The following is a 26,698-nucleotide window of genomic DNA, read 5'->3' on the forward strand; positions in this document are numbered from 1 at the left end:
GACTGGAGAATGGAGAGGAGGGACTGGTCATAGACTGGAGAATGGAGAGGAGGGACTGGTCATAGACTGGAGAATGGAGAGGAAGGACTGGTCATAGACTGGAGAATGGAGAGGAGGGACTGGTCATAGACTGGAGAATGAAGAGGAGGGACTGGTCATAGACTGGAGAATGGAGAGGAGGGACTGGTCATAGACTGGAGAATGGAGAGGAAGGACTGGTCATAGACTGGAGAATGGAGAGGCAGGGGAGGACTGGTCATAGACTGGAGAATGGAGAGGCGGAGGAGGACTTGTCATAGACTTGAGAATGGAGAGGAGGGACTGGTCATAGACTTGAGAATGGAGAGGAGGGACTGGTCATAGACTGGAGAATGGAGAGGAGGGACTGGTCATAGACTGGAGAATGGAGAGGAGGGACTGGTCATAGACTGGAGAATGGAGAGGAGGGACTGGTCATAGACTGGAGAATGGAGAGGAGGGACTGGTCATAGACTGGAGAATGGAGAGGAGGGACTGGTCATAGACTGGAGAGGAGGGACTGGTCATAGACTGGAGAATGGAGAGGCAGGGGAGGACTGGTTATAGACTGGAGAATGGAGAGGCGGAGGAGGACTGGTCATAGACTGGAGAATGGAGAGGAGGGATTGGTCATAGACTGGAGAATGGAGAGGCGGGGGAGGACTGGTCATAGACTGGAGAATGGAGAGGAGGGACTGGTCATAGACTGGAGAATGGAGAGGAAGGACTGGTCATAGACTGGAGAATGGAGAGGAAGGACTGGTCATAGACTGGAGAATGGAGAGGAAGGACTGGTCATAGACTGGAGAATGGAGAGGAGGGACTGGTCATAGACTGGAGAATGGAGAGGAGGGACTGGTCATAGACTGGAGAATGGAGAGGAAGGACTGGTCATAGACTGGAGAATGGAGAGGAAGGACTGGTCATAGACTGGAGAATGGAGAGGAAGGACTGGTCATAGACTGGAGAATGGAGAGGAGGGACTGGTCATAGACTGGAGAATGGAGAGGAAGGACTGGTCATAGACTGGAGAATGGAGAGGAGGGACTGGTCATAGACTGGAGAATGGAGAGGCGGAGGAGGACTTGTCATAGACTGGAGAATGGAGAGGAGGGACTGGTCATAGACTGGAGAATGGAGAGGAGGGACTGGTCATAGACTGGAGAATGGAGAGGAGGGACTGGTCATAGACTGGAGAATGGAGAGGAGGGACTGGTCATAGACTGGAGAGGAGGGATTGGTCATAGACTGGAGAGGAAGGACTGGTCATAGACTGGAGAATGGAGAGGCAGGGGAGGACTGGTTATAGACTGGAGAATGGAGAGGCGGAGGAGGACTGGTCATAGACTGGAGAATGGAGAGGAGGGATTGGTCATAGACTGGAGAATGGAGAGGCGGGGGAGGACTGGTCATAGACTGGAGAATGGAGAGGAGGGACTGGTCATAGACTGGAGAATGGAGAGGAAGGACTGGTCATAGACTGGAGAATGGAGAGGAAGGACTGGTCATAGACTGGAGAATGGAGAGGAGGGACTGGTCATAGACTGGAGAATGGAGAGGAGGGACTGGTCATAGACTGGAGAATGGAGAGGAAGGACTGGTCATAGACTGGAGAATGGAGAGGAAGGACTGGTCATAGACTGGAGAATGGAGAGGAGGGACTGGTCATAGACTGGAGAATGGAGAGGAGGGACTGGTCATAGACTGGAGAATGGAGAGGAGGGACTGGTCATAGACTGGAGAATGGAGAGGCGGAGGAGGACTGGTCATAGACTGGAGAATGTAGAGGAGGGACTGGTCATAGACTGGAGAATGGAGAGGAGGGACTGGTCCTAGACTGGAGAATGGAGAGGAGGGACTGGTCATAGATTAGAGAATGGAGAGGCGGGGGAGGACTGGTCATAGACTGGAGGGCAGAGGAGGACTGGTCATAGACTGGAGAATGGAGAGGAGGGACTGGTCATAGACTGAAGAATGGAGAGGAGGGACTGGTCATAGACTGGAGAATGGAGAGGAGGGACTGGTCATAGACTGGAGAATGGAGAGGAGGGACTGGTCATAGACTGGAGAATGGAGAGGAGGGACTGGTCATAGACTGGAGAATGGAGAGGAGGGACTGGTCATAGACTGGAGAATGGAGAGGAGGGACTGGTCATAGACTGGAGAATGGAGAGGAGGGACTGGTCATAGACTGGAGAATGGAGAGGAGGGACTGGTCATAGACTGGAGAATGGAGAGGAGGGACTGGTCATAGACTGGAGAATGGAGAGGAGGGACTGGTCATAGACTGGAGAATGGAGAGGAGGGACTGGTCATAGACTGGAGAATGGAGAGGAGGGACTGGTCATAGACTGGAGAATGGAGAGGAGGGACTGGTCATAGACTGGAGAATGGAGAGGAGGGACTGGTCATAGACTGGAGAATGGAGAGGAGGGACTGGTCATAGACTGGAGAATGGAGAGGAGGGACTGGTCATAGACTGGAGAATGGAGAGGAGGGACTGGTCATAGACTGGAGAATGGAGAGGAGGGACTGGTCATAGACTGGAGAATGGAGAGGAGGGACTGGTCATAGACTGGAGAATGGAGAGGAGGGACTGGTCATAGACTGGAGAATGGAGAGGAGGGACTGGTCATAGACTGGAGAATGGAGAGGAGGGACTGGTCATAGACTGGAGAATGGAGAGGCAGGGGAGGACTGGTCATAGACTGGAGAATGGAGAGGCAGGGGAGGACTGGTCATAGACTGGAGAATGGAGAGGCAGGGGAGGACTGGTCATAGACTGGAGAATGGAGAGGCAGGGGAGGACTGGTCATAGACTGGAGAATGGAGAGGCGGAGGAGGACTGGTCATAGACTGGAGAATGTAGAGGAGGGACTGGTCATAGACTGGAGAATGGAGAGGAGGACTGGTCATAGACTGGAGAATGGAGAGGAGGACTGGTCATAGACTGGAGAATGGAGAGGCAGAGGAGGACTGGTCATAGACTGGAGAATGTAGAGGAGGGACTGGTCATAGACTGGAGAATGGAGAGGAGGACTGGTCATAGATTGGAGAATGGAGAGGCGGAGGAGGACTGGTCATAGATTGGAGAATAGAGAGGCGGAGGAGGACTGGTCATAGACTGGAGAATGGAGAGGCGGAGGAGGACTGGTCATAGATTGGAGAGGTGGAGGAGGACTGGTCATAGACTGGAGAATGAATAAAATAACACGTCCTGATGGTATGGAGGCTGGTTTGGCTGGAGATATACTTGCTTTCACAACTTCTATACAAGTATATATGACTGTACCCTACCTTACATTTACCAGTCAAGACATTGAGGCATACCTTTCCGATTTGATATTCCCTACATTAACTCAGGAATAGGGGGGAGGGCTTATGTCGCATATACACGACCGGACTTTCCAGCAAACTAGGTCCGATGGACTTTCTGAACGAACAGACTTGGCCACATACGAATGGACTAAGTCCATTCGAAAGTCTGTTAGTTTTGAACATGGTGATATAAACGGGACTTTCAGTAGCCAATAGCTGCCCTTGTGTCATATTTGCATGGTCGGACCAGCAAACAGACGAACGGTTTTCTAGATATGAGTCCGTCGGATAGATTTGAAACATGTTCTATTTCTAGGTCCGCCAGATTTTATTCCCGAAAAGCGAACGGATTAGCCCACACACAATCCCACACAAAATCCGGTCAGACCTAGTTTGCCGGAAAGTCCGGTCGTGTGTACGCGGCATTAGATGCAGATATCATGGAAGATGAGGTCGGGGAGGCGGTAGCGTCTCTGTGGCTAAGGGAAAGGCCTCGGGTCCCGATGGTCTACGCTTGGAAATATATTGCAGATACCTGGACACTGTTGCCCTGGTTCTGGCACAGGCCTGCTCTAAAACCTTTTCGAGAGGGGGGACTGCCACCATCTATGTACTCTGCCACGGTGGTCCTTATTCCTAAATCTAAGAAGGTCCTGGGCGATTGTGCGTCGTACCGGCCAATTTCTTTATTGACTATAAAATACTAACAAAGATTCTGGCCAAACATCTCAATGCAGTCATCCTTTAGTATAATTCATCCAGACCAAACTGGCTTTATGCCAGGAAAGTCTACCTCCATTCACATACTTAGGATGCAACTGATGGCTCAGATTTTCTGCCTGAGTCTGGTGCGCTGGCTTCGCTAGACACCGCAAAAGCCTTCAGCTCAATAGAAATGGCCCTTCCTTATGGCTGCGTTGCGCTCATTTGGCTTTGGCTCCAGATTCCAAGAAAGGGTCTCTATACTTTATAGGGATCCCACGTCCTAACCTTTTAGTCAATGGTCTCCTATTCCCATCTATACAGCTTCGAAGAGGTACCAGGTAGGGGTGCCCTCTGTCTCCGCTGTTTGCCATCTCTATCGAGACGCGGGCGCTAAGATTTCGTCAGTCTCCTCTCTCTTTTAAAGGCATCACTATGGGTGAGTAGACCCTATAGGACTATACGCAGATGACATTATTTTATATATACAGGATACATCTGCCTCATTAGGAATAGCAATGCAAATCATAGACAAGTTTGGCACATATTCAGGCCTTAAAATGAACTGGCAGAAGTCGGGCCTGATGCCCTTTTCCTCGCAGGCCCTTCCATGCAGTGATCCTCCATGCCCTCTTAAGGTAGTGACCTCATTTTAAATATTTGGGAATCATTATTACCCCGTCTCCTTCAGAGGCTTCCCAAGCGAATCCGGACCCTCTGGTTACCATGATTAAACCTAAACTTACTGTCTGGGCCAAACGTCCCCTGTCTGTGGCAGGCAGGATTAGGATGATCCTTATGCCCAAGTGTCTGCATGCGATTTCTCACATGCCTACCTCAGTACCAAAATATTTTTACAGGCTACTTATCACCTTTATTTAGGCCACTCATAGGTGGAAACTTACATTCTCCACCCTGTAACGCCCCAAGGCTGATACTGGCATGGCATTGCCTAACTTCTACTATTATTAATTGGCTGGGTATGCCACCTGGCAGACTAGTTGGGACCGACTATGCCGGCTGTGGTTGAGTCATATCTCGCTTATGTCCTTAAAATCGAACATGAGAAGTATCTATTGTTTCTATGGTGTTTTCTATAACGTATATCGAGATCGACATGCTGATAAATGCAGTGAACTTGTAAAGACATTGACATTTTGCACTATAATGCTGCGTACACGCGATCAGAATTCTCGTCGGAAAAAGCTATGATGGGGGGTTTTTTTGACGGCGTTACGCTTAAACTTGGCTTGCATACACACGAGTCACACAAAAGTTTGCTGAAATTTGGACCGCCAAGACCGCGGTGACGTACAACGCAACGACGAGCTGAGAAAATGAAGTTCAATGCTTTCCGAGCATGTGTCAAATTGTTTCCGAGCATGCGTAGGAATTTTGCACGTCGGAATTGCTACAGGCGATCGGGATTTCCGCTCAAAACTTTTTCCGTGGGGAAAAATTGAGAACCTGCTTTAAATATTTTGCTGGTGGAAATTCGGCCAGCAAAATTCCGATGGAGCATACACACGGTCGCATTTTCCGACAAAAAGCTCTCATCGGTCTTTTGCTGGCCGAATTTCCAATCGCGTGTACGCTGCATTAGATATACCGCACTGTTTTGTTTTCTCATATGGAGCGCATTTGATAACTGTCAGGTACCTCTTTCAATAAAGAGTTTAGAAAAAAATAAAATAAAATAAAGTGTCCACAAGATTAACCTCATCTACAAGAGATGATCAGACAAACAGAAACAACAGAGCAATGGACAACACCTACGTAACAATAAACACATATAAAAAAAAAACACCGCAGACTATCAGACAATAGCAGTCTGAAAAGGTGGAATCCATTTATCTTCATAGATCTCTTGAGGGATATTCGTTGATAAATATTTCTGTCCGAAGTGAAGAAGCTTCTCCAACCCAGTCTGCGGGAGGTCCACCATATTCCCTCTCCAACCCAGTCTGCAGGAGGCCCACCATATTCCCTCTCCAACCCAGTCTGCAGGAGGCCCACCATATTCCCTCTCCAACCCAGTCTGCAGGAGGCCCACCATATTCCCTCTCCAACCCAGTCTGCAGGAGGCCCACCATATTCCCTCTCCAACCCAGTCTGCAGGAGGCCCACCATATTCCCTCTCCAACCCAGTCTGCAGGAGGCCCACCATATTCCCTCTCCAACCCAGTCTGCAGGAGGCCCACCATATTCCCTCTCCAACCCAGTCTGCAGGAGGCCCACCATATTCCCTCTCCAACCCAGTCTGCAGGAGGCCCACCATATTTCCTCTCCAACCCAGTCTGCAGGAGGCCCACCATATTCCCTCTCCAACCCAGTCTGCAGGAGGCCCACCATATTCCCTCTCCAACCCAGTCTGTAAACTCATTCCAACAACTTTATGCTACAGGAAAGCCTAGTGTCCTTTTTCAGAGATGCAACCCAAGCCTTGCTCTCAGCGTCTATTAAGTGGTGGTCCATGGGCTCTCCCCATGGGCCATAATCAGTGGGTAAGGAGGCTTGGCCCTAATCCTCTCCAAAAGCCCCTGCCCTGGTTGGATCTATCACAATTCCCCCCCCCCCCCCCCCCAATAACATTTCCATCCCTCAGATACAAAACAGCTTGGTTAGCGCTGTGATTGGACTTTAAAGCTGCTCACTGATGGGGTCATCACTGTCTTCCAATCAGGAAGCTCCAATGGTTAGATTCACAGCACTGTGCAATAAACCAAATGGTCCCCAGAGCTGACCCTCCCTCCCAAGAGCTTACAGGAGGCCTGTCCATAATAATAGGAATGTATATGAAGCTCTCTGATATCGAAGAGACCTGTACGAAGTCCTTACATCATCAGGGTGGAGGTGTCCATATCCATGGATATATATCGTAAAGACTTGGGTCTGTGTTTATAAACAGAGCTGTTAGTCCTGTAACACCGATGGATGCAGCACACTGATCTGGAGTTAGATAATAGAGTATTAATCCAAGTGTGATTAGAGTAAGCTGATCATAGAAAGTATCAGGATTATTGATCGTAGAATTGAAGGCTTAGTCTGATCTCTGTCTGTCCAGGTGCTGCCAGCCGCTTGACATCTCATTGAGGAATTCCCTGTCTGGTGATCGGATCTCTGGATCAGCCAGGTAAGAACAAGTCATATACGTATATGCTATTTGGTTACGGCGCCAACCCCTTACACAAGGATTTAATAGGGGTAGAATTAACCGAACCCCCTATTTGCGGACATACCTGCCTTTTTTATTTTTTCCCTTTTTTTTCTTAAACTAAATTAAGAACAAGTCATAGACTGGAGAATGGAGAGGAGGGACTGGTCATGGACTGGAGAATGGAGAGGATGGACTGGTCATAGACTGGAGAATGGAGAGGATGGACTGGTCATAGACTGGAGAATGTAGAGGAGGGACTGGTCATAGACTGGAGAATGTAGAGGAGGGACTGGTCATAGACTGGAGAATGGAGAGGATGGACTGGTCATAGACTGGAGAATGGAGAGGATGGACTGTAGAATAGAGAGGATGGACTGTAGAATAGAGAGGATGGACTGTAGAATAGAGAGGATGGACTGTAGAATAGAGAGGATGGACTGTAGAATAGAGAGGATGGACTGTAGAATAGAGAGGATGGACTGTAGAATAGAGAGGATGGACTGTAGAATAGAGAGGATGGACTGTAGAATAGAGAGGATGGACTGTAGAATAGAGAGGATGGACTGTAGAATAGAGAGGATGGACTGTAGAATAGAGAGGATGGACTGTAGAATAGAGAGGATGGACTGTAGAATAGAGAGGATGGACTGTAGAATAGAGAGGATGGACTGGTCATGGACTGTAGAATAGAGAGGATGGACTGGTCATGGACTGTAGAATAGAGAGGAGGGACTGGTCATGGACTGTAGAATAGAGAGGAGGGACTGGTCATGGACTGTAGAATAGAGAGGAGGGACTGGTCATGGACTGTAGAATAGAGAGGAGGGACTGGTCATGGACTGTAGAATAGAGAGGAGGGACTGGTCATGGACTGTAGAATAGAGAGGAGGGACTGGTCATGGACTGTAGAATAGAGAGGAGGGACTGGTCATGGACTGTAGAATAGAGAGGAGGGACTGGTCATGGACTGTAGAATAGAGAGGAGGGACTGGTCATGGACTGTAGAATAGAGAGGAGGGACTGGTCATGGACTGTAGAATAGAGAGGAGGGACTGGTCATGGACTGTAGAATAGAGAGGAGGGACTGGTCATAGACTGGAGAATGTAGAGGAGGGACTGGTCATAGACTGGAGAATGTAGAGGAGGGACTGGTCATAGACTGGAGAATGGAGAGGATGGACTGGTCATAGACTGGAGAATGGAGAGGATGGACTGGTCATAGACTGGAGAATGGAGAGGAGGGACTGGTCATAAACTGGAGAATGTAGAGGAGGGACTGGTCATAGACTGGAGAATGGAGGGCAGAGGACGACTGGTCATAGACTGGAGAATGGAGAGCAGAGGACGACTGGTCATAGACTGAAGAATGGAGAGGTGGAGGAGGACTGGTCATAGACTGGAGGAGGACTGGTCATAGACTGGAGAATGGAGGGCAGAGGACGACTGGTCATAGATTGGAGAATGGAGAGGTGGAGGAGGACTGGTCATAGACTGGAGAATGGAGGGCAGAGGACGACTGGTCATAGATTGGAGAATGGAGAGGTGGAGGAGGGACTGGTCATAGGCTGGAGAATGGAGGGCAGGGGATGACTGGTCATAGACTGGAGAATGGAGAGCAGAGGACGACTGGTCATAGACTGGAGAATGGAGAGGTGGAGGAGGACTGGTCATAGACTGGAGGAGGACTGGTCATAGACTGGAGAATGGAGGGCAGAGGACGACTGGTCATAGACTGGAGAATGGAGGGCAGAGGACGACTGGTCATAGACTGGAGAATGGAGGGCAGAGGACGACTGGTCATAGATTGGAGAATGGAGAGGTGGAGGACGACTGGTCATAGACTGGAGAATGGAGGGCAGAGGACGACTGGTCATAGACTGGAGAATGGAGAGGTGGAGGAGGACTGGTCATAGACTGGAGGAGGACTGGTCATAGACTGGAGAATGGAGGGCAGAGGACGACTGGTCATAGACTGGAGAATGGAGAGGAGGGACTGGTCATAGACTGGAGAATGGAGAGGATGGACTGGTCATAGACTGGAGAATGGAGAGGATGGACTGGTCATAGACTGGAGAATGGAGAGGATGGACTGGTCATGGACTGGAGAATGTAGAGGAGGGACTGGTCATGGACTGTAGAATAGAGAGGAGGGACTGGTCATGGACTGTAGAATGTAGAGGAGGGACTGGTCATGGACTGTAGAATGTAGAGGAGTGACTGGTCATAGACTGGAGAATGTAGAGGAGGGACTGGTCATAGACTGGAGAATGTAGAGGAGGGACTGGTCATAGACTGGAGAATGGAGAGGATGGACTGGTCATAGACTGGAGAGGATGGACTGGTCATAGACTGGAGAATGGAGAGGAGGGACTGGTCATAGACTGGAGAATGTAGAGGAGGGACTGGTCATAAACTGGAGAATGTAGAGGAGGGACTGGTCATAGACTGGAGAATGGAGGGCAGAGGACGACTGGTCATAGACTGGAGAATGGAGAGCAGAGGACGACTGGTCATAGACTGGAGAATGGAGAGGTGGAGGAGGACTGGTCATAGACTGGAGGAGGACTGGTCATAGACTGGAGAATGGAGGGCAGAGGACGACTGGTCATAGACTGGAGAATGGAGGGCAGAGGACGACTGGTCATAGATTGGAGAATGGAGAGGTGGAGGAGGACTGGTCATAGACTGGAGAATGGAGGGCAGAGGACGACTGGTCATAGATTGGAGAATGGAGAGGTGGAGGAGGGACTGGTCATAGGCTGGAGAATGGAGGGCAGGGGATGACTGGTCATAGACTGGAGAATGGAGAGCAGAGGACGACTGGTCATAGACTGGAGAATGGAGAGCAGAGGACGACTGGTCATAGACTGGAGAATGGAGAGGTGGAGGAGGACTGGTCATAGACTGGAGGAGGACTGGTCATAGACTGGAGAATGGAGGGCAGAGGACGACTGGTCATAGACTGGAGAATGGAGGGCAGAGGACGACTGGTCATAGACTGGAGAATGGAGGGCAGAGGACGACTGGTCATAGATTGGAGAATGGAGAGGTGGAGGAGGACTGGTCATAGACTGGAGAATGGAGGGCAGAGGACGACTGGTCATAGACTGGAGAATGGAGAGGTGGAGGAGGACTGGTCATAGACTGGAGGAGGACTGGTCATAGACTGGAGAATGGAGGGCAGAGGACGACTGGTCATAGACTGGAGAATGGAGAGGTGGAGGAGGACTGGTCATAGACTGGAGGAGGACTGGTCATAGACTGGAGAATGGAGGGCAGAGGACGACTGGTCATAGACTGGAGAATGGAGGGCAGAGGACGACTGGTCATAGACTGGAGAATGGAGGGCAGAGGACGACTGGTCATAGATTGGAGAATGGAGTGGTGGAGGAGGACTGGTCATAGACTGGAGAATGGAGGGCAGAGGACGACTGGTCATAGACTGGAGAATGGAGAGGTGGAGGACGACTGGTCATAGACTGGAGAATGGAGAGGTGGAGGACGACTGGTCATAGACTGGAGAATGGAGGGCAGAGGACGACTGGTCATAGACTGGAGAATGGAGGGCAGAGGACGACTGGTCATAGAATGGAGGGCAGAGAACGACTGGTCATAGAATGGAGGGCAGGGGATGACTGGTCATAGACTGGAGAATGGAGGGCAGAGGACGACTGGTCATGGACTGGAGAATGGAGGGCAGAGAACTACTGGTCATAGACTGGAGAATGGAGGGCAGAGGACGACTGGTCATGGACTGGAGAATGGAGGGCAGAGGACTACTGGTCATGGACTGGAGAATGGAGGGCAGAGGACGACTGGTCATGGACTGGAGAATGGAGAGGTGGAGGACGACTGGTCATAGACTGGAGAATGGAGGGCAGAGGACGACTGGTCATAGACTGGAGAATGGAGAGGTGGAGGACGACTGGTCATAGACTGGAGAATGGAGGGCAGAGGACGACTGGTCATAGACTGGAGAATGGAGGGCAGAGGACGACTGGTCATAGAATGGAGGGCAGAGAACGACTGGTCATAGAATGGAGGGCAGGGGAGGACTGGTCATAGACTGGAGAATGGAGGGCAGAGGACGACTGGTCATGGACTGGAGAATGGAGGGCAGAGGACTACTGGTCATAGACTGGAGAATGGAGGGCAGAGGACGACTGGTCATGGACTGGAGAATGGAGGGCAGAGGACTACTGGTCATGGACTGGAGAATGGAGGGCAGAGGACGACTGGTCATGGACTGGAGAATGGAGAGGTGGAGGACGACTGGTCATAGACTGGATAATGGAGGGCAGAGGACGACTGGTCATAGACTGGAGAATGGAGAGGTGGAGGACGACTGGTCATAGACTGGAGAATGGAGGGCAGAGGACGACTGGTCATAGACTGGAGAATGGAGGGCAGAGGACGACTGGTCATGGACTGGAGAATGGAGGGCAGAGGACTACTGGTCATAGACTGGAGAATGGAGGGCAGAGGACGACTGGTCATGGACTGGAGAATGGAGGGCAGAGGACGACTGGTCATGGACTGGAGAATGGAGGGCCGAGGACGACTGGTCATGGACTGGAGAATGGAGGGCCGAGGACGACTGGTCATAGACTGGAGAATGGAGGGCAGAGGACGACTGGTCATAGACTGGAGAATGGAGAGGTGGAGGACGACTGGTCATAGACTGGAGAATGGAGGGCAGAGGACGACTGGTCATAGACTGGAGAATGGAGGGCAGAGGACGACTGGTCATAGAATGGAGGGCAGAGAACGACTGGTCATAGAATGGAGGGCAGGGGAGGACTGGTCATAGACTGGAGAATGGAGGGCAGAGGACGACTGGTCATGGACTGGAGAATGGAGGGCAGAGGACTACTGGTCATAGACTGGAGAATGGAGGGCAGAGGACGACTGGTCATGGACTGGAGAATGGAGGGCAGAGGACTACTGGTCATGGACTGGAGAATGGAGGGCAGAGGACGACTGGTCATGGACTGGAGAATGGAGAGGTGGAGGACGACTGGTCATAGACTGGATAATGGAGGGCAGAGGACGACTGGTCATAGACTGGAGAATGGAGAGGTGGAGGACGACTGGTCATAGACTGGAGAATGGAGGGCAGAGGACGACTGGTCATAGACTGGAGAATGGAGGGCAGAGGACGACTGGTCATGGACTGGAGAATGGAGGGCAGAGGACTACTGGTCATAGACTGGAGAATGGAGGGCCGAGGACGACTGGTCATGGACTGGAGAATGGAGGGCCGAGGACGACTGGTCATGGACTGGAGAATGGAGGGCCGAGGACGACTGGTCATAGAATGGAGAATGGAGAGGCGGGGGAGGGCCGGTCGTAGAGCGGAGAGGCGGGGGAGGGCCGGTCGGAGAGTGGAGAGGTGGGGGAGGGCCGGTCGTAGAGTAGAGAGGTGTGGTGGGAGATGGTTCTAGTCGGGGACGGTTGCTGTTCTTTCGGTTGGTATATGGAATGCCATGTATTCCTGGTAGATGACACAACACACGTCTGACACAGATTGGGGATTTAATGAGGGGGTGAGGCTGAGCGGAGGGTTATTTGGAGTAACATGTCTCTGGAGGAGGGTGTCATTATCTGGGTGATGTGAGGTGATGGCCTGGAGGAGAACGATGAGGTGGTACAGAACTAGTTGAGCGAGTTGTTGGCTCATATCGGTGTGATGTGCCCGTCCTGCACTCTGCATTTTTCTGAGGAGTTTCATCCCGGGATCCCGACTCTCGCCCAGTGTGGGCAGACTGCTGTAGGGAAGTCCAGGGACTGTCGGTGTTCTGCTCCACTCCATATTTACTAATACTGAGAGCCAAGGTAATGTGAGTGCCCGAGGATCCTCCCATAGAGCTTAATACTGATCACATGACTGCTGTCACCTGATAGGAGGAGGGATGTCTGTGCTGATCATGTGACCCCCTCATTATACGCTTAGTGATATGGGATGTATTTTCTGTGTATTATATACTCTGTGTATTCTATCTTTACACACACATGACCTTTAATGACCCCCCAGTCTTGGTCTGGAGAGTTCAATATTGAGTTGGCCCTTTGCAGCTAGTCATTAGAGGTCATGTGTGTGTGTGTAAAGTGCAGCGTCCCAATACTTGTGATAATATAGTGTGTAAAGTGCAGCGTCCCAATACTTGTGATAATATAGTGTGTAAAGTGCGGTGTCCCAATACTTGTGGTGATATAGTGTGTACTCGCTCCATGCGAGGGGATGGGACAGTAGAACGCACAGTGATGATGATTTGTGTTGCAGGAATTCACAGCAAGGACTTTGCTCTCCTGGGTGTGACGAATGGAGACATCTGCTGGCTCACAGTTTGTCAGTGACACTCGGATAATGGACACCAGCCACACTCTGATGGACGAGTACCAGGGGGCAGTGCCCGGGTTTGGGGTGCCCAGCCATGGATGGAGGATCTGCCTGGCACACGAGTTTAAGGAGAAGAGTAAACCCTTCCAACTGGAGCACGTCTCCCCCTCCGCCATCCTCCACCACCTACCTATGGGCCTCAGGTGAGTGACCCCTGTGCTGTGTACACCTCACCACTGACTCTGTGTACTCCTCATAGTGTGTGTGTGGAGTCGGGGTCTTCTGTGTGGAGTCTTCTGTGTGGGGTCTTCTGTGTGGGGTCTTCTGTGTGGGGTCTTCTGTGTGGAGTCTTCTGTGTGGAGTCTTCTGTGTGGAGTCGGGGGTCTTCTGTATTGTGTCGGGGTCTTCTGTGTGGAGTCTTCTGTGTGGAGTCGGGGGTCTTCTGTGTGGAGTCTTCTGCGTGGAGTCGGGGGTCTTCTGTATTGTGTCTTCTGTGTGGAGTCGGGGGGTCTTCTGTATTGTGTCTTCTGTGTGGAGTGTTCTGTGTGGGGTCTTCTGTGTGGAGTCTTCTCTGTGGAGTCGGGGGTCTTCTGTGTGGGGTCTTCTGTGTGGGGTCTTCTGTGTGGTGTCGGGTGTCTTCTGTGTGGAGTCTTCTGTGTGGAGTCTTCTGTGTGGGGTCTTCTGTGTGGAGTCGGGGGTCTTCTGTATTGTGTCGGGGTCTTCTGTGTGGGGTCTTCTGTGTGGAGTCTTCTGTGTGGAGTCGGGTGTCTTCTGTGTGGAGTCTTCTGTGTGGAGTCGGGGGTCTTCTGTGTGGAGTCTTCTGTGTGGAGTCGGGGGTCTTCTGTATTGTGTCGGGGTCTTCTGTGTGGAGTCTTCTGTGTGGAGTCTTCTGTGTGGAGTCTTCTGTGTGGAGTCTTCTGTGTGGGGTCTTCTGTGTGGAGTCGGGGTCTTCTGTGTGGAGTCTTCTGTGTGGTGTCTTCTGTGTGGGGTCTTCTGTGTGGAGTCTTCTGTGTGGAGTCTTCTGTGTGGAGTCGGGGGTCTTCTGTGTGGAGTCGGGGGTCTTCTGTGTGGAGTCGGGGGTCTTCTGTATTGTGTCGGGGTCTTCTGTATTGTGTCGGGGTCTTCTGTGTGGAGTCTTCTGTGTGGAGTCTTCTGTGTGGAGTCTTCTGTGTGGAGTCTTCTGTGTGGAGTCGGGGGTCTTCTGTATCGTGTCTTCTGTGTAGTATCGGGGGGTCTTCTGTGTGGGGTCTTCTGTGTGGGGTCTTCTGTGTGGGGTCTTCTGTGTGGGGTCTTCTGTGTGGAGTCGGGGGGTCTTCTGTGTGTGGTCTTCTGTGTAGTATCGGGAGTCTTCTGTGTGGGGTCTTCTGTGTGGAGTCGGGGTCTTCTGTGTGGAGTCGGGGTCTTCTGTGTGGAGTCGGGGTCTTCTGTGTGGAGTCGGGGTCTTCTGTGTGGGGTCTTCTGTGTGGGGTCTTCTGTGTGGGGTCTTCTGTGTGGGGTCTTCTGTGTGGGGTCTTCTGTGTGGAGTCTTCTGTGTGGTGTCTTCTGTGTGGTGTCTTCTGTATTGTGTCTTCTGTGTGGAGTCTTCTGTGTGGGGTCTTCTGTGTGGAGTCGGGGGTCTTCTGTATTGTGTCTTCTTCTGTGTGGGGTCTTCTGTGTGGAGTCTTCTGTGTGGAGTCGGGTGTCTTCTGTGTGGAGTCTTCTGTGTGGAGTCGGGGGTCTTCTGTGTGGAGTCTTCTGTGTGGAGTCGGGGGTCTTCTGTGTGGAGTCTTCTGTGTGGAGTCGGGGGTCTTCTGTGTGGTGTCTTCTGTGTGGAGTCGGGGTCTTCTGTGTGGAGTCTTCTGTGTGGAGTCGGGGGTCTTCTGTATCGTGTCTTCTGTGTAGTATCGGGGGGTCTTCAGTGTGGTGTCGGGGTCTTCTGTGTGGGGTCTTCTGTGTGGGGTCTTCTGTATTGTGTCTTCTGTGTGGGGTCTTCTGTGTGGGGTCTTCTGTGTGTGGTCTTCTGTGTAGTATCGAGAGTCTTCTGTGTGGGGTCTTCTGTGTGGAGTCGGGGTCTTCTGTGTGGAGTCGGGGTCTTCTGTGTGGAGTCGGGGTCTTCTGTGTGGAGTCGGGGTCTTCTGTGTGGAGTCGGGGTCTTCTGTGTGGGGTCTTCTGTGTGGGGTCTTCTGTGTGGAGTCTTCTGTGTGGAGTCTTCTGTGTGGGGTCTTCTGTATGGAGTCGGGGTCTTCTGTGTGGAGTCTTCTGTGTGGAGTCTTCTGTGTGGGGTCTTCTGTGTGGAGTCGGGGTCTTCTGTGTGGAGTCGGGGTCTTCTGTGTGGGGTCTTCTGTGTGGGGTCTTCTGTGTGGAGTCTTCTGTGTGGGGTCTTCTGTATGGAGTCGGGGTCTTCTGTGTGGAGTCTTCTGTGTGGGGTCTTCTGTGTGGAGTCTTCTGTGTGGAGTCTTCTGTGTGGGGTCTTCTGTGTGGGGTCTTCTGTGTGGGGTCTTCTGTGTGGGGTCTTCTGTGTGGGGTCTTCTGTGTGGGGTCTTCTGTGTGGGGTCTTCTGTGTGGGGTCTTCTGTGTGGGGTCTTCTGTGTGGAGTCTTCTGTGTGGAGTCTTCTGTGTGGGGTCTTCTGTATGGAGTCGGGGTCTTCTGTGTGGAGTCTTCTGTGTGGAGTCTTCTGTGTGGAGTCTTCTGTGTGGGGTCTTCTGTGTGGAGTCGGGGTCTTCTGTGTGGGGTCTTCTGTGTGGGGTCTTCTGTGTGGAGTCTTCTGTGTGGGGTCTTCTGTATGGAGTCGGGGTCTTCTGTGTGGAGTCTTCTGTGTGGAGTCTTCTGTGTGGAGTCTTCTGTGTGGGGTCTTCTGTGTGGAGTCGGGGTCTTCTGTGTGGGGTCTTCTGTGTGGGGTCTTCTGTGTGGAGTCTTCTGTGTGGGGTCTTCTGTGTGGAGTCGGGGTCTTCTGTGTGGGGTCTTCTGTGTGGGGTCTTCTGTGTGGAGTCTTCTGTGTGGAGTCTTCTGTGTGGAGTCTTCTGTGTGGAGTCTTCTGTGTGGAGTCTTCTGTGTGGAGTCTTCTGTGTGGGGTCTTCTGTGTGGAGTCTTCTGTGTGGAGTCTTCTGTGTGGAGTCTTCTGTGTGGGGTCTTCTGTGTGGGGTCTTCTGTGTGGGGTCTTCTGTGTGGGGTCTTCTGTGTGGAGTCGGGGTCTTCTGTGTGGAGTCTTCTGTGTGGAGTCTTCTGTGTGGAGTCGGGGGTCTTCTGTGTGGAGTCTTCTGTGTGGAGTCTTCTGTGTGGGGTCTTCTGTGTGGGGTCTTCTGTGTGGGGTCTTCTGTGTGGGGTCTTCTGTGTGGGGTCTTCTGTGTGGGGTCTTCTGTGTGGAGTCTTCTGTGTGGGGTCTTCTGTGTGGGGTCTTCTGTGTGGGGTCTTCTGTGTGGAGTCTTCTGTGTGGGGTCTTCTGTGTGGAGTCTTCTGTGTGGAGTCGGGGGTCTTCTGTATTGTGCCTTCTGTGTGGAGTCGGGGTCTTCTGTATTGTGTCTTCTGTGTAGTATCGGGGGTCTTCTGTGTGGGGTCTTCTGTGTGGTGTCTTCTGTGTGGAGTCTTCTGTGTGGAGTCTTCTGTGTGGAGTCGGGGGTCTTCTGTATTGTCTTCTGTGTGGAGTCGGGGTCTTCTGTATTGTGCCTTCTGTGTGGAGTCGGGGTCTTCTGTATTGTGTCTTCTGTGTAGTATCGGGGGTCTTCTGTGTGGGGTCTTCTGTGTGGGGTCTTCTGTATTGTGTCTTCTGTGTGGAGTCGGGGGGTCTTCTGTGTGGAGTCGGGGGGTCTTCTGTGTGTGGTCTTCTGTGTAGTATCGGGGGGTCTTCAGTGTGGTGTCTTCTGTGTAGTATCGGGGGTCTTCTGTGTGGGGTCTTCTGTATGGAGTCGGGGTCTTCTGTGTGGAGTCTTCTGTGTGGAGTCGGGGTCTTCTGTATTGTGTCTTCTGTGTGGAGTCGGGGTCTTCTGTATTGTGTCTTCTGTGTGGAGTCGGGGGTCTTCTGTGTGGGGTCTTCTGTGTGGGGTCTTCTGTGTAGTATCGGGGGGTCTAATGTGTGGGGTCTTCTGTGTGGGGTCTTCTGTGTAGTATCGGGGGGTCTAATGTGTGGGGTCTTCTGTGTAGTATCGGGGGGTCTAATGTGTGGGGTCTTCTGTGTGGGGTCTTCTGTGTGGAGTCGGGGTCTTCTGTATTGTGCCTTCTGTGTGGAGTCTTCTGTATTGTGTCTTCTGTGTAGTATCGGGGGGTCTTCTGTGTGGGGTCTTCTGTGTGAGGTCTTCTGTGTGGGGTCTTCTGTGTGGAGTCGGGGGTCTTCTGTATTGTGTCTTCTGTATGGAGTCGGGGTCTTCTGTGTGGGGTCTTCTGTGTGGGGTCTTCTGTGTAGTATCGGGGGGTCTAATGTGTGGGGTCTTCTGTGTGGGGTCTTATGTGTGGGGTCTTCTGTGTAGTATCGGGGGGTCTAATGTGTGGGGTCTTCTGTGTGGGGTCTTCTGTGTGGAGTCTTCTGTGTGGAGTCTTCTGTGTGGAGTCTTCTGTGTGGAGTCGGGGGTCTTCTGTATTGTGTCGGGGTCTTCTGTGTGGAGTCTTCTGTGTGGAGTCGGGGGTCTTCTGTGTGGAGTCTTCTGCGTGGAGTCGGGGGTCTTCTGTATTGTGTCTTCTGTGTGGAGTCGGGGGGTCTTCTGTATTGTGTCTTCTGTGTGGAGTCGGGGGTCTTCTGTATTGTGTCGGGGTCTTCTGTGTGGAGTCTTCTGTGTGGAGTCGGGGGTCTTCTGTGTGGGGTCTTCTGTGTGGAGTCGGGGGTCTTCTGTGTGGGGTCTTCTGTGTGGGGTCTTCTGTGTGGGGTCTTCTGTATGGAGTCGGGGTCTTCTGTGTGGAGTCTTCTGTGTGGAGTCGGGGGTCTTCTGTATTGTGTCTTCTGTGTGGAGTCGGGGGGTCTTCTGTATTGTGTCTTCTGTGTGGAGTCGGGGGTCTTCTGTATTGTGTCGGGGTCTTCTGTGTGGAGTCTTCTGTGTGGAGTCGGGGGTCTTCTGTGTGGGGTCTTCTGTGTGGAGTCTTCTGTGTGGTGTCGGGTGTCTTCTGTGTGGAGTCTTCTGTGTGGGGTCTTCTGTGTGGAGTCGGGGGTCTTCTGTGTGGGGTCTTCTGTGTGGGGTCTTCTGTGTGGTGTCGGGTGTCTTCTGTGTGGAGTCTTCTGTGTGGGGTCTTCTGTGTGGTGTCGGGTGTCTTCTGTGTGGAGTCTTCTGTGTGGAGTCTTCTGTGTGGGGTCTTCTGTGTGGAGTCGGGGGTCTTCTGTATTGTGTCTTCTTCTGTGTGGAGTCTTCTGTGTGGAGTCTTCTGTGTGGAGTCGGGGGTCTTCTGTATTGTGTCTTCTTCTGTGTGGGGTCTTCTGTGTGGAGTCTTCTGTGTGGAGTCGGGGGTCTTCTGTGTGGAGTCTTCTGTGTGGAGTCGGGGGTCTTCTGTATTGTGTCGGGGTCTTCTGTGTGGAGTCTTCTGTGTGGAGTCTTCTGTGTGGAGTCTTCTGTGTGGAGTCGGGGGTCTTCTGTGTGGAGTCGGGGGTCTTCTGTGTGGAGTCTTCTGTGTGGTGTCTTCTGTGTGGGGTCTTCTGTGTGGGGTCTTCTGTGTGGTGTCTTCTGTGTGGAGTCTTCTGTGTGGAGTCTTCTGTGTGGAGTCGGGGGTCTTCTGTATTGTGTCGGGGTCTTCTGTGTGGAGTCTTCTGTGTGGAGTCGGGGGTCTTCTGTATCGTGTCTTCTGTGTAGTATCGGGGGGTCTTCTGTGTGGGGTCTTCTGTGTGGGGTCTTCTGTGTGGGGTCTTCTGTGTGGGGTCTTCTGTGTGGAGTCGGGGGGTCTTCTGTGTGTGGTCTTCTGTGTAGTATCGGGAGTCTTCTGTGTGGGGTCTTCTGTGTGGAGTCGGGGTCTTCTGTGTGGAGTCGGGGTCTTCTGTGTGGAGTCGGGGTCTTCTGTGTGGAGTCTTCTGTGTGGGGTCTTCTGTGTGGAGTCTTCTGTGTGGTGTCTTCTGTATTGTGTCTTCTGTGTGGTGTCTTCTGTATTGTGTCTTCTGTGTGGAGTCTTCTGTGTGGAGTCTTCTGTGTGGGGTCTTCTGTGTGGAGTCGGGGGTCTTCTGTATTGTGTCTTCTTCTGTGTGGGGTCTTCTGTGTGGAGTCTTCTGTGTGGAGTCGGGGGTCTTCTGTGTGGAGTCTTCTGTGTGGAGTCGGGGGTCTTCTGTGTGGAGTCTTCTGTGTGGAGTCGGGGGTCTTCTGTGTGGAGTCTTCTGTGTGGAGTCGGGGGTCTTCTGTGTGGTGTCTTCTGTGTGGAGTCGGGGGTCTTCTGTGTGGTGTCTTCTGTGTGGAGTCGGGGTCTTCTGTGTGGAGTCTTCTGTGTGGAGTCGGGGTCTTCTGTGTGGAGTCGGGGGTCTTCTGTATCGTGTCTTCTGTGTAGTATCGGGGGGTCTTCAGTGTGGTGTCGGGGTCTTCTGTGTGGGGTCTTCTGTGTGGGGTCTTCTGTATTGTGTCTTCTGTGTGGGGTCTTCTGTGTGTGGTCTTCTGTGTAGTATCGGGGGGTCTTCAGTGTGGTGTCTTCTGTGTAGTATCGAGAGTCTTCTGTGTGGGGTCTTCTGTGTGGAGTCGGGGTCTTCTGTGTGGAGTCGGGGTCTTCTGTGTGGAGTCGGGGTCTTCTGTGTGGAGTCGGGGTCTTCTGTGTGGAGTCGGGGGTCTTCTGTGTGGGGTCTTCTGTGTGGGGTCTTCTGTGTGGGGTCTTCTGTGTGGAGTCTTCTGTGTGGAGTCTTCTGTGTGGGGTCTTCTGTATGGAGTCGGGGTCTTCTGTGTGGAGTCTTCTGTGTGGAGTCTTCTGTGTGGAGTCTTCTGTGTGGGGTCTTCTGTATGGAGTCGGGGTCTTCTGTGTGGAGTCTTCTGTGTGGAGTCGGGGGTCTTCTGTGTGGAGTCTTCTGTGTGGGGTCTTCTGTGTGGGGTCTTCTGTGTGGTGTCTTCTGTGTGGAGTCTTCTGTGTGGAGTCTTCTGTGTGGAGTCTTCTGTGTGGAGTCTTCTGTGTGGAGTCTTCTGTGTGGAGTCGGGGGGTCTTCTGTATTGTCTTCTGTGTGGAGTCGGGGTCTTCTGTATTGTGCCTTCTGTGTGGAGTCTTCTGTGTGGAGTCGGGGTCTTCTGTATTGTGTCTTCTGTGTAGTATCGGGGGTCTTCTGTGTGGGGTCTTCTGTGTGGGGTCTTCTGTATTGTGTCTTCTGTGTGGAGTCGGGGGGTCTTCTGTGTGGAGTCGGGGGGTCTTCTGTGTGTGGTCTTCTGTGTAGTATCGGGGGGTCTTCAGTGTGGTGTCTTCTGTGTAGTATCGGGGGTCTTCTGTGTGGGGTCTTCTGTATGGAGTCGGGGTCTTCTGTGTGGAGTCTTCTGTGTGGAGTCGGGGGTCTTCTGTATTGTGTCTTCTGTGTGGAGTCGGGGGTCTTCTGTGTGGAGTCTTCTGTGTGGAATCTTCTGTGTGGGGTCTTCTGTGTGGGGTCTTCTGTGTAGTATCGGGGGGTCTAATGTGTGGGGTCTTCTGTGTAGTATCGGGGGGTCTAATGTGTGGGGTCTTCTGTGTGGGGTCTTCTGTGTGGAGTCGGGGGTCTTCTGTATTGTCTTCTGTGTGGGGTCTTCTGTGTGGGGTCTTCTGTGTGGGGTCTTCTGTGTGGAGTCGGGGGTCTTCTGTATTGTCTTCTGTGTGGGGTCTTCTGTGTGGAGTCGGGGGTCTTCTGTATTGTCTTCTGTGTGGGGTCTTCTGTGTGGGGTCTTCTGTATTGTCTTCTGTGTGGAGTCTTCTGTGTGGAGTCTTCTGTGTGGAGTCTTCTGTGTGGAGTCTTCTGTGTGGGGTCTTCTGTGTGGGGTCTTCTGTGTGGGGTCTTCTGTGTGGAGTCTTCTGTGTGGAGTCTTCTGTGTGGAGTCTTCTGTGTGGAGTCTTCTGTGTGGGGTCTTCTGTGTGGAGTCGGGGGTCTTCTGTATTGTCTTCTGTGTGGAGTCGGGGTCTTCTGTATTGTGCCTTCTGTGTGGAGTCTTCTGTGTGGAGTCGGGGTCTTCTGTATTGTGTCTTCTGTGTAGTATCGGGGGTCTTCTGTGTGGGGTCTTCTGTGTGGGGTCTTCTGTATTGTGTCTTCTGTGTGGAGTCGGGGGGTCTTCTGTGTGGAGTCGGGGGGTCTTCTGTGTGTGGTCTTCTGTGTAGTATCGGGGGGTCTTCAGTGTGGTGTCTTCTGTGTAGTATCGGGGGTCTTCTGTGTGGGGTCTTCTGTATGGAGTCGGGGTCTTCTGTGTGGAGTCTTCTGTGTGGAGTCGGGGGTCTTCTGTATTGTGTCTTCTGTGTGGAGTCGGGGTCTTCTGTATTGTGTCTTCTGTGTGGAGTCGGGGGTCTTCTGTGTGGAGTCTTCTGTGTGGAATCTTCTGTGTGGGGTCTTCTGTGTGGGGTCTTCTGTGTAGTATCGGGGGGTCTAATGTGTGGGGTCTTCTGTGTGGGGTCTTCTGTGTAGTATCGGGGGGTCTAATGTGTGGGGTCTTCTGTGTAGTATCGGGGGGTCTAATGTGTGGGGTCTTCTGTGTGGGGTCTTCTGTGTGGAGTCGGGGTCTTCTGTATTGTGCCTTCTGTGTGGGGTCTTCTGTATTGTGTCTTCTGTGTAGTATCGGGGGGTCTTCTGTGTGGGGTCTTCTGTGTGAGGTCTTCTGTGTGGGGTCTTCTGTGTGGAGTCGGGGGTCTTCTGTATTGTGTCTTCTGTATGGAGTCGGGGTCTTCTGTGTGGGGTCTTATGTGTGGGGTCTTCTGTGTAGTATCGGGGGGTCTAATGTGTGGGGTCTTCTGTGTGGGGTCTTCTGTGTGGAGTCGGGGTCTTCTGTATTGTGCCTTCTGTGTGGGGTCTTCTGTATTGTGTCTTCTGTGTAGTATCGGGGGGTCTTCTGTGTGGGGTCTTCTGTGTGGAGTCGGGGGTCTTCTGTGTGGAGTCTTCTGTGTGGAGTCGGGGTCTTCTGTGTGGGGTCTTCTGTGTGGGGTCTTCTGTGTGGAGTCTTCTGTGTGGGGTCTTCTGTGTGGGGTCTTCTGTGTGGGGTCTTCTGTGTGGGGTCTTCTGTGTGGGGTCTTCTGTGTGGGGTCTTCTGTGTGGAGTCTTCTGTGTGGAGTCTTCTGTGTGGTGTCTTCTGTGTGGGGTCTTCTGTGTGGTGTCTTCTGTGTGGAGTCGGGGGTCTTCTGTGGTGTCTTCTGTGTGGAGTCGGGGGTCTTCTGTATTGTCTTCTGTGTGGAGTCGGGGGTCTTCTGTATTGTGCCTTCTGTGTGGAGTCGGGGTCTTCTGTATTGTGTCTTCTGTGCAGTATCGGGGGTCTTCTGTGTGGGGTCTTCTGTGTGGTGTCTTCTGTGTGGAGTCGGGGGTCTTCTGTATTGTCTTCTGTGTGGAGTCGGGGTCTTCTGTATTGTGCCTTCTGTGTGGAGTCGGGGTCTTCTGTATTGTGTCTTCTGTGTAGTATCGGGGGTCTTCTGTGTGGGGTCTTCTGTGTGGAGTCTTCTGTGTGGAGTCTTCTGTGTGGAGTCGGGGGTCTTCTGTATTGTCTTCTGTGTGGAGTCGGGGTCTTCTGTATTGTGCCTTCTGTGTGGAGTCGGGGTCTTCTGTATTGTGTCTTCTGTGTAGTATCGGGGGTCTTCTGTGTGGGGTCTTCTGTGTGGGGTCTTCTGTATTGTGTCTTCTGTGTGGAGTCGGGGGGTCTTCTGTGTGGAGTCGGGGGGTCTTCTGTGTGTGGTCTTCTGTGTAGTATCGGGGGGTCTTCAGTGTGGTGTCTTCTGTGTAGTATCAGGGGTCTTCTGTGTGGGGTCTTCTGTATGGAGTCGGGGTCTTCTGTGTGGAGTCTTCTGTGTGGAGTCGGGGTCTTCTGTATTGTGTCTTCTGTGTGGAGTCGGGGTCTTCTGTATTGTGTCTTCTGTGTGGAGTCGGGGGTCTTCTGTGTGGGGTCTTCTGTGTGGGGTCTTCTGTGTAGTATCGGGGGGTCTAATGTGTGGGGTCTTCTGTGTGGGGTCTTCTGTGTAGTATCGGGGGGTCTAATGTGTGGGGTCTTCTGTGTAGTATCGGGGGGTCTAATGTGTGGGGTCTTCTGTGTGGGGTCTTCTGTGTGGAGTCTTCTGTATTGTGCCTTCTGTGTGGGGTCTTCTGTGTGGGGTCTTCTGTGTGGGGTCTTCTGTGTGGAGTCGGGGGTCTTCTGTATTGTGTCTTCTGTATGGAGTCGGGGTCTTCTGTGTGGGGTCTTATGTGTGGGGTCTTCTGTGTAGTATCGGGGGGTCTAATGTGTGGGGTCTTCTGTGTGGAGTCTTCTGTGTGGAGTCGGGGTCTTCTGTATTGTGCCTTCTGTGTGGGGTCTTCTGTATTGTGCCTTCTGTGTGGGGTCTTCTGTATTGTGCCTTCTGTGTGGGGTCTTCTGTATTGTGTCTTCTGTGTAGTATCGGGGGGTCTTCTGTGTGGGGTCTTCTGTGTGGAGTTGGGGGTCTTCTGTGTGGGGTCTTCTGTGTGGGGTCTTCTGTGTGGTGTCGGGGTCTTCTGTTTGGGGTCTTCTGTTTGGGGTCTTCTGTTTGGGGTCTTCTGTTTGGGGTCTTCTGTTTGGGGTCTTCTGTTTGGGGTCTTCTGTTTGGGGTCTTCTGTTTGGGGTCTTCTGTTTGGGGTCTTCTGTGTGGTGTCGGGGTCTTCTGTGTGGGGTCTTCTGTGTGGAGTCGGGGTCTTCTGTGTGGGGTCTTCTGTGTGGAGTCGGGGTCTTCTGTGTGGGGTCTTCTGTATTGTGTCTTCTGTGTGGGGTCTTCTGTATTGTGTCTTCTGTGTGGAGTCGGGGGTCTTCTGTGTGGAGTCGGGGGTCTTCTGTATTGTGTCTTCTGTGTGGAGTCGGGGTCTTCTGTATGTGTGGAGTCGGCCCCCCTGTGTGGTGTCGGGGTCTTCTGTATGTGTGGAGTCGGGGTCTTCTGTATGTATGGAGTCGGGGTCTTCTGTATGTATGGAGTCGGGGTCTTCTGTATGTATGGAGTCGGGGTCTTCTGTATGTATGGAGTCGGGGTCTTCTGTGTGGAGTCGGGGTCTTCTGTGTGGAGTCGGGGTCTTCTGTGTGGAGTCGGGGTCTTCTGTGTGGAGTCGGGGTCTTCTGTATGTATGGAGTCGGGGTCTTCTGTATGTGTGGAGTCGGCCCCCCTGTGTGGTGTCGGGGTCTTCTGTATGTGTGGAGTCGGGGTCTTCTGTATGTATGGAGTCGGGGTCTTCTGTATGTATGGAGTTGGGGTCTTCTGTGTGGAATCGGGGTCTTCTGTATGTGTGGAGTCGGGGGTCTTCTGTATGTGTGGAGTCGGGGGTCTTCTGTATGTGTGGAGTCGGGGTCTTCTGTATGTGTGGAGTCGGGGTCTTCTGTATGTGTGGAGTCGGGGTCTTCTGTATGTGTGGAGTCGGGGTCTTCTGTATGTGTGGAGTCGGGGTCTTCTGTATGTGTGGAGTCGGGGTCTTCTGTATGTGTGGAGTCGGGGGTCTTCTGTATGTATGGAGTCGGGGGTCTTCTGTATGTATGGAGTCGGGGGTCTTCTGTATGTGTGGAGTCGGGGTCTTCTGTATGTGTGGAGTCGGGGTCTTCTGTATGTGTGGAGTCGGGGTCTTCTGTATGTGTGGAGTCGGGGTCTTCTGTATGTGTGGAGTCGGGGTCTTCTGTATGTATGGAGTCGGGGTCTTCTGTATGTGTGGAGTCGGGGTCTTCTGTATGTGTGGAATCGGGGGTCTTCTGTATGTATGGAGTCGGGGGTCTTCTGTGTGGAGTCGGGGGTCTTCTGTGTGGAGTCGGGGGTCTTCTGTGTGGAGTCGGGGGTCTTCTGTGTGGAGTCGGGGGTCTTCTGTGTGGAGTCGGGGTCTTCTGTGTGGAATCGGGGTCTTCTGTATGTATGGAGTTGGGGTCTTCTGTGTGGAATCGGGGTCTTCTGTATGTATGGAGTTGGGGTCTTCTGTGTGGAATCGGGGTCTTCTGTATGTATGGAGTTGGGGTCTTCTGTGTGGAGTCGGGGTCTTCTGTATGTGTGGAGTCGGCCCCCCTGTGTGGAGTCGGGGTCTTCTGTATGTGTGGAGTCGGGGTCTTCTGTATGTGTGGAGTCGGGGTCTTCTGTATGTGTGGAGTCGGGGTCTTCTGTATGTATGGAGTCGGGGTCTTCTGTATGTATGGAGTCGGGGTCTTCTGTATGTATGGAGTCGGGGTCTTCTGTGTGGAGTCGGGGTCTTCTGTATGTATGGAGTTGGGGTCTTCTGTATGTATGGAGTCGGGGTCTTCTGTATGTATGGAGTTGGGGTCTTCTGTGTGGAGTCGGGGTCTTCTGTATGTGTGGAGTTGGGGTCTTCTGTGTGGAGTCGGGGTCTTCTGTATGTATGGAGTCGGGGTCTTCTGTATGTATGGAGTCGGGGTCTTCTGTGTGGAGTCGGGGTCTTCTGTGTGGAGTCGGGGTCTTCTGTGTGGAGTCGGGGTCTTCTGTGTGGAGTCGGGGTCTTCTGTGTGGAGTCGGGGGTCTTCTGTGTGGAGTCGGGGTCTTCTGTGTGGAGTCGGGGTCTTCTGTATGTGTGGAGTCGGGGGTCTTCTGTATGTGTGGAGTCGGGGGTCTTCTGTATGTGTGGAGTCGGGGGTCTTCTGTATGTGTGGAGTCGGGGGTCTTCTGTATGTGTGGAGTCGGGGGTCTTCTGTATGTGTGGAGTCGGGGTCTTCTGTATGTATGGAATCGGGGGTCTTCTGTATGTATGGAGTCGGGGGTCTTCTGTATGTATGGAGTCGGGGGTCTTCTGTGTGGAGTCGGGGTCTTCTGTATGTATGGAGTTGGGGTCTTCTGTGTGGAGTCGGGGTCTTCTGTATGTGTGGAGTCGGCCCCCCTGTGTGGTGTCGGGGTCTTCTGTATGTGTGGAGTCGGGGTCTTCTGTATGTATGGAGTCGGGGTCTTCTGTATGTATGGAGTCGGGGTCTTCTGTGTGGTGTCGGGGTCTTCTGTATGTGTGGAGTCGGCCCCCCTGTGTGGTGTCGGGGTCTTCTGTATGTATGGAGTCGGGGTCTTCTGTATGTGTGGAGTCGGCCCCCCTGTGTGGTGTCGGGGTCTTCTGTATGTATGGAGTCGGGGTCTTCTGTATGTATGGAGTCGGGGTCTTCTGTATGTATGGAGTCGGGGTCTTCTGTGT

At 52.5% G+C, this 26,698-nt stretch overlaps 1 protein-coding gene across 1 annotated transcript in view; it reads left to right on the forward strand.

Moving 5' to 3' along the window:
- The window catches only part of GBA2 (glucosylceramidase beta 2), a gene marked incomplete in the record, with an annotated part of 106,283 nt that overhangs the window by 33,626 nt on the left and 45,959 nt on the right, over positions 1 to 26,698 (forward strand). The window contains 2 exon segments of the mRNA XM_077478229.1: positions 7,103 to 7,171; positions 13,479 to 13,738. Coding sequence (XP_077334355.1) covers positions 13,518 to 13,738 — 221 coding nt within the window.

Source organism: Lithobates pipiens, unplaced genomic scaffold, assembly GCF_037356315.1.
Source record: "Lithobates pipiens isolate NorthernLeopardFrog02 unplaced genomic scaffold, aLitPip1_a1.2 Scaffold_13, whole genome shotgun sequence".
Lineage (NCBI taxonomy): Eukaryota > Metazoa > Chordata > Amphibia > Anura > Ranidae > Lithobates > Lithobates pipiens.